The sequence below is a fragment of the Mesitornis unicolor genome, unplaced genomic scaffold (genome assembly GCF_000695765.1).
Source record: "Mesitornis unicolor isolate BGI_N332 unplaced genomic scaffold, ASM69576v1 Scaffold54788, whole genome shotgun sequence".
NCBI classification, from domain to species: Eukaryota; Metazoa; Chordata; class Aves; order Mesitornithiformes; family Mesitornithidae; genus Mesitornis; species Mesitornis unicolor.
Window position 1 is genome coordinate 1 of NW_010204946.1, and position 12,952 is coordinate 12,952.

Consider the following 12,952-nt stretch of genomic DNA (forward strand, 5'->3'; position numbering starts at 1 on the left):
TGAATCCCGAGTTGCAACAGGGATACCGCATTTTGCGCGAGTTTCTCACGGAGCAGTATCGACCTCTGACAGCACCGTTCTTGAAACCCCTCGCGGATCAGGCGTCCATTAGGGAAGAAGGAGCTGCCTCCCTCTCAGGTCGTGACAGCACTCACTCCTTTCAGCAGTCGCCAGCTGGAATGTGGCTGCTGAAGATGGAAGAGAAGTTTTCCAGTGGGCAGTACACAGGAATAGCAGATTTCGTCGGTGACTTCCGGCAGATGCTGGAGACGTGTTACCGGCTGTACGGTGTAGATCACTGGCTCTCCAAACAGGCCCAGAAACTGGAGATGATGCTGGAACAGAAGCTGGCGCTACTGTCCCGGTAGGTGTAGTAAACTCTATAGGGGCCCTGCCAGATGCTGTTTACATAATGTAGAACAGGACAGTGTGTTTATGTGAGAAATACCATTTGAATGCCTTTTTGTTTATAAACCCACAATAAAACACATTTGAATGGTTCCCATTCAAACATGCTTACAAATAACAGATGAATGTCTCATTAGAATACGCTGTGGATGCCACAGGTTACAATCATTGTGTGCTTCAGACTGCTCTAACATTAACAATGCTATCTTGAATGCCCTGGAACAGAACTGCCCAGGGCTTAGAGTATTACAAGTTGCAAGGTGTTCTCAACTCTCTGAACTAATTTTCATTTCAGTGATTCCCATTCACATCCTCAAACTCTCAATACTTCCACACAGAGGAATGTTTCCTACTGGGAACTATTCAGATGTTTATTCAAAATGCTTTGGAGTTTCCAAACCCAAAAATACCACAATGCAAAATAGAGCACAGCATTTCCTGGCTAAGATTTTTCCTTCTGAAAGAAGCCTTTTATGAGCACGGAGGCACACTTGTTTAGACAGTATGTCAAATGCTCCTTTCTTTGTTTTATGCTGTCAAAAACAAGCGAAACTACCCAAACTCTGTATGAACAACTGGCTCTTTAAAATTGTGATTATTACAGCCTGAAATTTTTATTGTCTCTAAAATAAGCAGGAATAAAATCTTCAGCTAAAGTGTCTGTTTTGAAATGGTTGGTTTAATGTTGGAGTATTTCTTTAATAATCATAGAATGAAAGGTAGTGTGTGGCATATGATACTCTTGAATGTCAAAATGGAAATTACAATATGTTTACATGTACGTTCCTGGCAGGAACTTGTTTATCAGCCAAAGCAGCTGAAGCATAGAAAGCTGTCAAGCTATATAGTAGGAAGCATAGTTGAAATCGTAACTGAAATACATGCTTTCTCACGAGTTTGACATAGGCTTAGTTTAGGCTTAGTTTAGTCATAGGAAACCATGATGGCTTCTTACAGTGAAAGGTTCACCGGTCTTCTGGATGACATAGTGTTTTACATGTAAAAAATGAGGATTTTTTTGGCAAAGGGTGAAGGTGAAGAGGAACTGTCCTAGGAAATGTGCGAAGCTGTTCATGTCTGTCAACCTTAAGCTTGCTAGTGACATGGAGCGTTAGCTGCCAGCTGGTAAGAAGAAATTTGCTTGTATAGTAGAAACGCTTGAGGAGCATGGTGCAGAACTCAACCAAGTAAGCCAGAGTGAATGTATTATGTGTTGGTGTAGCAACACTATATTTGAAGCTGGTTTTGCTTAACACCAGTTTTGGGTCAGTTTTGGAAGTAGAAGGGAAGGAGCTGAACCTAAAGAGGCAGGAATGTTGCTAGTTTTCTTGAGTAAAACTTGATTTAAAAAAAAAATAATCAGAATTTCTGGCTTAGAAGAGCTGGAAAAATAATAGCTAAGCAAATGCAGCTTGGAATATTTATGCCAAGTTAATTTCTGTATGTTGTGTGACTAATAATTCAACTGTGTTTGAATTGAAGGGCATTTTGTTGAAAGCTCTTTGTTGAATTACATGACTACTCATTGGATTCAGTAGGACCTGAAAATGCTTAATGTCTTTTTATTAGAAACTCTGTAAAAAAGTGAAGACAATTTATGTACTGTGTCATCAAATAGCAATATATGTATTTACTAAAAAAATTAAATTGCTCAATGTCTGTTGTCATTCTTTCACAAATGCACAGTCTTGTTGAAATAAGTATTAAGAAATATAAAACTGGCTAAAAATCCTACCTCAGTGAATTTCTGTTAGCTTTTCAGAGATTTTTAAATGTTTTCTCACTGTGTCTGTGTATGCTATCTTGGTAAAAGTTTCTAAGAAATATATAGATAAAGGATTATGGAGTCTGGAAATCTCAAAGATCTTTCACAATTTTTGATGGGACAGATTTGGTTTAACTGTTTAGCAAAATTAGTTTTATTAGTAAAATAAAATTTAAGAACTACTTCTTGGAATAATCATTCTTGATTCATTACAGAGTGGTATTTAGCTCAATGATCCTCATCAAGTGACTCAAGGGAAGCAATCGGTGTTGGTTGTACAATTCTCAGACACTACAATCCACAAAAAATTACATTAGAATGGAGGTTGCTTTTGCATAAAGGGAGGATTTTTCTCCTTCCCCTCAAATATTTTCAGAGATCATGTGATAGAGTGTTACTTCTTATGCCAGCTTTGATGGAGTACTTTGAAACAGTGTAAGATGAAAAGTAATTTTACAACCAAATTTGTAGTCTTTTACTTTTCATGTTTTTTTAGAATTTAACAAAACTAAACTGATGTTTAACACACACTCCCCAACCCAAACCAACAAGTGTGCTTTATTTTTTTTTCAGCATTCAGGTGTCTTCTAAAAATGATAGTTTCTTATCTCAGATCTTGTGGAACTGCTTTCTTTCCAAATACTGATTAATATAGGAAATTCAATCTCCAAATAGTATTTGGTTACTTGAGATAAATGTGCACCACTTTTGACAAATGTGGAAAGCACAGCTCATGTTAGCATGTTGGTTTTAAATTTAAAATTTTGTAAAGTAATTTACAAAGTGGAAATTGCAGCTGAAAAATAACTTTTTTTTCTGAAAAAATGTGCTTGATCTGTGGTTAGCAGTGTAGGCATTGAAGTGTGGTTTGGTTTTGGTTTTTTGTTTGTTTTTTTAGGCCTTTAAGAGAGAAAACATCATTAGCTGTAACATCTAGAGGATGCTATGGGCTGGAAGATGAGAAAAGAACAACATGCAGTTCAACAAGACGTCGTTCCACACCTCATAATTTAGTAGGCTTGTCAACAGGCATGTTTGAGTCCATAATGGTTCAGGTTCTAAGACAAGAAGAACATCTGAGAGCAAAAGAGGAAAAGAGGTAATAGGAAAAACTTTTCTTTTGCTTTTAAATAATTATATCTTCCTAGTTCTTTACAGGGACTAGCTCCTTAAGGCTTTTTTATGTAAGTAAGTGTTGTAGTGGTGTTTGTCTGAAGTTCATGAGTGAATGTAGGACTTCGATACAGTGCATCCACAAAGCAAGAAATTAGTTTTTTATTTACTACCTTCTTGAAAAATTGCTGAAGTCAAATAAGCTTTAAAATAAATTAAGGCTGCTGTTATTTTAGGTTTGTGGAACTTTTAATAGTAACTGAAAGCATGCACAGTAATTTCCTGTTAGCTCAGTCACAGTTTATCATACCTGTCCTTGGACTGTTTTCCATGCAAACAATTAGATTTAAAACTACCAGATTGCTAAACTACAGTCTAATTCTGTGATCTTGTCACTAATAGCCAAAAGCAAATTATCTCTACCAGTGCCACTCTTGTTATCTTACTGGTGTGGCATTTCAGCTTGTCAGTTAGGTAACCAATTTAGAAAGTGTGTAATTAACTCGGGGAGATTTTGTGATTTTCATAAATTTAAGAGGTATATCATTCCAGGCAGTGTTTAATGTTGGTTATGGTAAGTTTCACTTCGAGGAAAACAAAGTTTATAAGCTTGTATACTTTATCAGTAACTTGAGACACTTTGCTTGAACATGAAGCACAAGGATAATGCAGTATTAGCATTAGAAGACAAAATATTTCCAGCTTTTTTCAAAGTTTACAATCTTGGAAATTTTTCCTGTACCTAACCAGTTCACTCTCATTTTGCAGGTAGTCTTCATTTTCAACAGATTTGAAGCCATACAGTTTTGGCTGACTTGAGTGTCAGCTAGGACTTTTTCCCTATAAATGGGTGAATCTTTCTTCTTCTAATCCATCTTATACTTTGCAAAAAAGCAAAGATCACTGGGGTCATTGTTACTCTGGTGGAATTCTCTTGATTTGTGTTAAAATCTGTTCTAGGTCTCTGAACTTGATGACAATGTAATGAAAAAGGATGTTTTGATTGGATTTTAATTAATCCATGGAGTCAATAAAATTTATTACCAGATCAAATAAAAATTTTGCGCTCATAAACCTGTTTTAAGCATGTTCCTGCAAAACTGTAGTAATTAACAGTTAAATCCACATATCTGGATATACTCAAAAGTTCCAGATCCTGTGCAAAGGGTGCTCCACAGCAGTTGATTCTACAGAATGCTCTACAATAACAGAAAAAGATCATCACTAGCTTGCCCTAACACTTTGAAATATAGAAATAATACGTATATTTTTACTGCTTCTTTATATATATATATAGGTAGATAGGTGGTTGAGTATTTCTTTGACTCTGGTGATCTCCAGTAATCATACTTCTGATATCTTCTGAACTTTTCTTCTTTCTTAATGGATTCACCACATTTTCATAGTAACTTGGACCTCTCTATACCAGTTGTTTCTCAACTCATCAAAATGCAAATATTCCAAAAGTACATTGTACAGGTATTTTATGAAAAAGGCTTGGAAATTGGAAGGCCTATAGAATTAGTGTTACCAGTGAAGGTCATACGATACAGCATAAGTAATTTTTCAAAATGCTTTATATATAAATGCATATACTTGTAACACTGAGAGGACACTGTTTATTCAGTTTTTATTCAGAAATGTATTACTGTACAGGAATGTATAACTTCCTAAACTTACTTTGGATTATTGCTAAAATATGTATTATGTTGAATATATTGTTACCTGTTAGGAAGATAAAATTGTTCAGCTTTTTATTTTCTTAAGAGAAATCTGACACTGAGGTTGGCACTAGATACTTTCAAAACCATATGCAACATTGCTGACTTGGGTAGTTTATTTGGAGTGCACAGTGCTGTCCTTTTGGTAACCCCCTTGCAGTACTCCTTAGAGCTACAGTTGTCCATTGACACGTGTACATTTTCAGTACTTGAAAATACTTTCAGTACTTTCACTTTCAGAATTGGCTTTCACTCATTCTTCATTTTTTGTAATAGCAATGAAACTTCCTGAACTGAAATTGCATTTAAACCTATTTAAAGCTTATACTAAATCTGCAAGGAAAATTCCATTAAAAATACATGATTCTGAATAATTATCCACATGTTTTTCAGGCCATAAGAAGTTAATGCAGAATTCCTATTTATTTTACTGTTTTCCAGTAGAATTCATGGTATAAACTCTATTCTTGAAACCAAAGCACTACTTTCATAGATACATACTATTTTATTTATTTTTATAATTCTTGATTGTGCCAATTAGTGTTTCATCACAGTTGTAAAAGAATGAGTGTCTGAATCTGTTGCTATACTATTAAGCTATCCTGTGTCAGAGTATAATTATGAATGACTGTGATGGTCAACTCAAGTAAGTGGATAAACTATTTAGGATTTCAATTTCTAACATACTGAAATTTGCTTTCTTCCTGCTCTTGCTCTGCTGCTATGTGTAGTGTGGTCGTCTAACTTGATTATGTGCTGACAAATCACTTGTGTTTGGATAGGCAGCACCTGCTGTTCATCCAACTTGTAGGTGAGTTATCAGGAGCAAGAATAGGTGCTCACTTGCTGACCCTCCAGCTGACCACTCAGCATACAGGTGCTTACTAGCTAGTGATTATCTTAGACTGTTTATCTACCGTGCTAGGAGTTACATACTTTCAGCCCCAGATAAGTACAGCTGCAAATGCAAGTGCCTTTTTGCACAACTTAGTGTCATACAGAAATTTCCTGTTGAAATCCAAGTTACTATTTAATCCTTTGCTTTAGATATTTAAACACTCTTGTAAGGCACAGGCACTTTATGATGAGTAGAAAGAACTGCAGTAAATTAAATCTTTTATATAGTGGGTTTTTATTTTTTTTTCCCCTCAAAATCCTTGAAATTAATTTTAACATGCTTTTTTTTCAACTATATATTTAGGAAAGATATCCTGAAGTGTGGTTTCTATCTATGATTTTATGTTTTTCTCTTCTGTAGTTAACTTCATGGAAGTCCTACTCCAACTCCTTTTGTTATTTTTGTTATATAGATATGCTTTGTAGAGAGTTCTCATTTTCTCTTTCTTGTAGTTTATCTTCTTAACTTATCTTCTTGCACGACCCATTTCATTCTTTCTTTATTTATTGTTTTATAATCTCCCCCAACTGATACATTCATCGTGGTAGACTCAACATGTAAAGACTGAGATGTCCTTGCAAAGCCAATTTCACTGTTTTGCAGCTAATAGTTTCTGTACAGCAGCAAAAGCACTTCCCCCACTGCAGGTGTATATATAACAACATCTGGTTTACTTTTCTTGTCAGTCTTGTTTATAAGCTTTCCTTTGTTCAATTGCTCTGATTTGTTCCATGAGGTTCTACTCATCTTCTTGGTTACTTGCTAATTAACATATCAATATACATACTAAGTTACATATTGGTCAACAGTAAGTAATTGTGGAGTTATTATACAATTGGAAATGCTTGCCTCTTTAGAGACATCTAGATACCAAAACATAGAGGTAGATTCCTCCTGAAACTTTTCAAACCACCAGTGAATGACAAGTATTTAACTGGTTGATTTCAATGGAAATTAAGTGTCTATACAACTTTAGTTTTTTGAAAATTAGGCTAGGCAGCTCTATGTCTTTACCATCTCTGAAAACGTGATCCTGGGATAAGTTTCAGATATGTTCACTGACACATTTAAAGAATTCAATTGCAGTTCCAAGTTAATAATTTAAATTAGCAAGTTGTGGAATGAGGTATGCTTATACAGTCAATTTTGCCTTTTATGAGGATCTTGTGAGCATGGAATGAACTGGGTCCTATGGAAAAATGTAGAGTATGTCATAATATGATGCAAGATGTTACAAATACAGAATTAAAGTCACATGCATCTCCAAGTTTAGTTTCTTCTGACTATTAAGTCTTGATTTAATTTACAGTACTCTGTAATATTGCTATTTTGCTTGTAACTTTCGCTTGTAACTTTCTAGTTTTTGTTTGTTGTTTGTTTTTTTTAAAGAAAGTTTGTAGAGACAGGTTATTGTAGAATTAAAATGGTTCTCTGTACCTTGTCATCAGAGTCCCAATGAACTTTTGCCTGTGAAAATTACTCAACACTTAAGTGGGTTAGAAGTGGTAAATGGGGCAAAAAATGCACAATCTGGTCTTTGCCTCCTCTCCCCTTGAAGTGAAATCTGGTCACAAGTGAGAAGAAATTAGCTAGTGATACGTGTCTGCTGTCTCAAGTGAGAAAATTACAAGAAAACTGGGGAGCTATGTCTAGACTGTTTTACGTGGTATATCTACTAGGGGGACACGTCTGCTCAGTTTTAAGGTCAGGGGCTGTGGTTTTATCCACTCGAGCTGCAAAACAACTTCTGCAGACATGTTGGAAGACGTTTGTCCTTTGTTAGTCTATAAAAGTTAGCTTAACCTTAGAGTAGTTTTGTGGTGTTATTGTAGACACAATACATGTCTGCAAACATACCCCTGATAAATGTAAATAAAAGTATGAAGCAACACTTTATTTACAGTTGCTGTCAGCATAAAAGCCAAATATGTTTGTCCAGATAATTTCTCAGTGTAAGGATGTTTGTCCTGCTAATTACCAAATATTTATCTTTTTCTTTCCCCCTCCACCCCTGGCTCCTCTTCATCCCCCTCCTCCCTCTCAGAAATCACCCCAGGAAAATGCCATGCCCTCCAAAAGGTGGGCATCTAGTAGAAAGATCTCAGTAATGAAGATAAGAAAGTGTGCTATTATTTACATTTTCTCTTGAATGTCTACTGAGAAAGAAATGGCTATGAAGGTTATGATAAAATGATAGCTTTCAAAAAAGGCAATCTTTTTGCAAGTGAAACAACGTATGTTTTTTATTTTTGAAAATCTCTTTAAAATAGTATAATGATTGTCATCTTATGAAATACAATACAGATGTGCATCTAGGATATTGTATTTATTTTGAGAATTCTACCTTAATTTTAATTATTAATTGATGATAAGTTGAAATTCCTTGCAAATACAATATTTTTAGATCATCTACAGCCTGTGTTTTTATTAAACGATACTGAAATGTGATTGTTTCTACAAATGTTCTGTCTGACTCTCTATCCGTATTTAAGCTTATTTCCCTACTATGTGATAGGGTTCACAGCTTTTCAAGGCAGCAGGTTATTTGGAAGTGTGTTTTACAGTTAGAGGGGAGAAGGGAGTGGGATTCTGAAGTGCTTTGAAATGTATTTGTGAGAGCACTTTTTATGTACTATTTATCTTCCTCTGCCCCACTTCTAAGTTACTTCTTTCTATTGATTATTTTTAGTTATTTTCATTTATTATAGCAATGCAATATTAACACGTGGAAATAGTACAAAAGAGGGAATTAAAAAAATACTTTACCTCTGCAAGTAATATTGTTGAATTTACTGTTTTATTCACTTAGAATGACAAATGGGATTTTATCACTAGACCACATTCATTATATTTTTCAATTAGTGCTGCAAAGGGGGATTTTGTCTTTAGATCCTCCCTTTTATGTGGTTAAATTAATGCTGCACTGTGAGAATGAAGTCGATAAATTACCGACCTAGGTGCTTTTCCTTTTATGTTTTACATAAATCTGTCTTTCTGCATTTGGTAGGTACATAAATATCAAGGATGCATGTATGTGATATTCAAAATTTCTATCCAAATTATGGCAACAAGTCAATTATATAAGATAAAGCATTCAGTGGAATCTTACTGTATTAGACATCATTTTGTATACGCAGAGGATGCAAATTTCAAGTTTGTCTTCATGGCATATTTCTCCTGCATTGATACTAAAATGTGGACTAAGCTAGGTTTGTTGCATTTTTTACATTATTGAGATACCTAGTCAATGCTTCAGATACACATTTGTCATGCTAGAAGCCACTATTAGTTTCATGTTGTCAAAATAAAGGTTTTAACACGCTGTTACTCTTTGGCTGAATTTGGAAAGCATTAATGCTTTGAATGGATACATAGAATTTATTTGCTACTTGTATTCAAAGAAATGTAATTGGAGGTTGGCAATCTGGAAATAAGGACATGAAAATTCCAGTAACATTAGTGATATATCCAGGTGATTGTTTCTAACAGTGGTCAGTGATAGAAACTTCAGAGAAAAAGATAAGCTTTGAATGAGCTCTAGAAAAAATTTCCTTAAAGTACAGCTCTATCTTCATCCTATCTTTTGGAACCTGGTCACACCTTGAAGCAAGAATGTTAGTTTACTATTGCAACACTGAAGAAAATTCCCTCCTGTTACTGGTAACCCTTGATATTCTTGTGATTCATGCAGATGTCCTAATTTGGAGCTAAATTAACATATCCTGTGGTGTTGTAAGTTAGATGGTAAGCTATGCATGATTGATTATCTGAAGTGGAAGCATTTCTTCCTCTTAAACTTGTTGCCTTTAGATTTCGTGATGAATTTACAAATAAAAGCTGATGGAAGTTCCCAGTCTATCATATTAGTTTTGTGCATTGCTGTCGTGTTTCATCTTACTAGTGTTTTCCGTAGAGTCCCAGATTTTTCCATTTTTACAGGCCTCTGCTTACTGCTAACCTCTTTCTCTGAATACCCACTATTTCTGCTCTATCCTTTTTTTAGATAGGGGGACCAGAACTGAATACAGTTTTTCAGGTGAGGGCAAACCCTTTATTAATGTAATGACGTTTTATTTCTGGTGTTATTTTCCATCACATTCTTCATGCATCCTGATGCTTGTTTCCTTTTTGACCACCATTGCAGACCAACTAGTAACACACCTATGGGTGGGAGGGAAAATGACTTTTTGTATGTGAATGAATCACTTAACTTTTAGGCATGTATACTTGTGTACTAAGGAAGGGAGTTACAAGGTAGGTGACACAAGCCATGGGGCAAACATTTGAAAGCAAGACTTATCTGGAATTTGTTTTCAGATATTTTTATATGGATGGTTTGTGGGCAATACTTAATCCTGCCAAAAAGGGGCTGGGGAAGGGAGTACATTTCTAAAAGAAGTCTAAACAACCCATACTATTACTATCTGCCTGTTTGGATTTTTTTACTTTTTTTCCTTTTTTAAAGTAGTGATAGAAAGAAACGACTGATTTCTCATTTTGGTGCAGTGATGCACTGTGTAATCCAAAGTAAGACAAGCTGCATTAAAACTTTATGTACTCTGTTCTTTATTACTTCAAGATAAGTATATTTGCTGTGTTGTAGTTCTGATTTTTTTATTCCTGGTTTCTTTTTGTTTGCCTGATACCCGAATTTTTATGAACTTTCTTTTAATAGGCTGAGAGAGCAAGAAAGAAAAGAAGCAGAAGAAGCTAGTCAGAAAGAAATAGAAGAATGGGAAAAGTCACTTTTAGCTCAAGCATCACCTACAAAGATGGAGACAATGTGGGAGATTCCAGCTATTGGTCATTTCCTTTGTTTAGCACAACAGATTTTAAATTTACCTGAAATAGTATTCTATGAATTGGAACGTTGTCTTCTCATGCCTCAATGTAATGCTTTTCTATCTAAAATAATGACTTCTTTGTTAAGTCCTCCTCATCGCAGATCTACATTACATCGCAGGCCTACACTTTCTTACAGGACTTGGGAAGCAGCACTGAGACAGAAAGTACAACACTGGTATAATGTTGTAGGGCAGACCGACAATTCTAATAGCTCTGCAGAAAAACTTGGATTGTGTCCCCAGTTTTTCCAAGTCCTTGGCGAAGTCAATCCCTTGGAGAAAAAACCGTTTCATGAGCTACCATTCTACCAAAAAGTGTGGTTGCTAAAAGGTCTCTGTGATTTTGTGTATGAAACACAAAAGGATGTTCAGGATGCAGTGCTAGGTCAGCCTATCCATGAATGCAGAGAAGTAATTCTTGGTTATGACTACTTGGAGAATGCATATGTACATTTTCCACAGTTCTGTGGTGCAGATGTTCGGATTTACAGACAAAAACCTTTCCAGGCTCCTGAATTCCCATGCCCTCCCATTAAAGTTAAAAAAGTGTCACGTGTTAAACTGGAGAAAGTAAAACATGAATATGTACGTACAAGCAATGGGGAGGTCAGCTCTGGTGGTAGAGAAGAGCTGGTACATCATTCCAAGAGAGAAGCAGAGAAAAGTATGGACTCTATGGATATCTGTCCAGAAAACACCTCACATTTAGATAGCTTTAGAGTCTCTACAGAGGAGATTAAGATTAACTGTGAAATCAAGACCTCAAGAGCCTGCAACATCCAAAAAGCTGGTTGCTGTAAAGAGAGCTTAAGGAATTATATTAGTTCAGGAGAGACTGTTGGTATGGGTGGTCAGCCTAGTTCAGGAGAAATAAGGGCTATGGAGAATGGACAAAGTTGTGCTGAAATGGCTAGAGTAAAAGCTGAGATCAGTCCATTCAAGGACAACACACTGAAAACTTGCCAGATGCATGTCAGTGGCACTCATAATGAGAACCAAGACATAAATTGCCATGAATCTGCTAAAGACACAATGCTAGAGAACTCGCTACAAAATAATAAACTAAATAAGTTGCGAGCAAAAAAGAAGAAAAAGAAAAAAAAGAAGTTGAAGGACATTCTAAATGAAAATCTACAGAGAAAACTTGATGACTTGCAAAGAAAGCGTGACATTCATCTGCTTCCATTCAAATCTTACAAATCTGAGATCCAGAACAAGTTGTTTATAATTAAAAAGAAAGCAAAACACAAGAAGCACAAGTCTGGTAAGTTGACAATTTTACCTGTAGTAAAAATTAGGAGGATACTGATTTTTTTAAATTGTTTTCTTAGCTGACCAGTCTACTTTTTATTTGGTGAAACAGGACAGCCTTATTGCATCAGACTTTTCTGCTGTTAATTCTAGTGTGAAAGTTTCCCGTTCAATAACACAAGCATATAAAACAGGCTCATCAGCTAATTAAAGCATGATTTATTTGCAGAATACATCTTTAGTGAACGTAATTAATTCAAGAGTTTATTTGTTACAAAACATAGCATAATCAATCTGACTGACTGGTTAGCATCAGAGAGTGTAGCCTGAAGTTGTTTTATGCTGTCTTATGTCATAGCAGTTGCGGAAATATTTCGCTCCTTTCTGATAATATTGGCTCATCCAAATTACAAAGAAAAGGAGTAATTACATGAGGTCCTAAATCTAAAATCATTATTTCTGGAAATGTGCAGTCTTAGATCATTAAATAGTACTGCTTTGCCTGCGGGCCTGATCACATTTCTGCTTAGTCCAAAAATTGAGATACAGAATTTTCACAGATGACATTTTTATTACAGATGTGGGCAGCATCTACTTAAGTGTTTCAGGTAGGTCATACAAGATCCACATTTCAGTTAGCTCACTGGAAAATTTTAAAATAATTTTAAAATAGTAAAGTTGCAAAGTTCTTAAGTCAGATAGTTGTATTTTTTTGTCATTCAAAGCACCCATAAAGCTTGGTCTGCTATCCTTTTGAGTCATCGGCTGAGCTATCTGTGCTAGATTTTAGAAGACTGCTTCAAACTTTACATTTTTTGAAGCAGCAGGCTTATTTTTAGAACAGTGTAGATTGACAGATAAATACTAGATTTCAGCTGAAAATCAGAGAGCCAAAATCAAAAATCTGTGTAACAAAATGTCTTCTAAAGGATAAGAGAATTCACAGATCTGA

The 12,952-nt window shown here is 35.3% G+C and overlaps 1 protein-coding gene across 1 annotated transcript; it reads left to right on the plus strand.

The window, feature by feature from the left end:
* Positions 1 to 5: 5 nt before the first annotated feature.
* Positions 6 to 12,013, plus strand: LOC104535307 (uncharacterized protein KIAA2026-like; the record flags this gene model as incomplete). Its single annotated transcript, XM_010191200.1, has 3 exons — positions 6 to 364; positions 3,072 to 3,272; positions 10,581 to 12,013. Coding segments are annotated over 3 exons (1,993 nt in total), but the record flags the coding sequence as incomplete, so codon positions are not given.
* Positions 12,014 to 12,952: the final 939 nt, after the last annotated feature.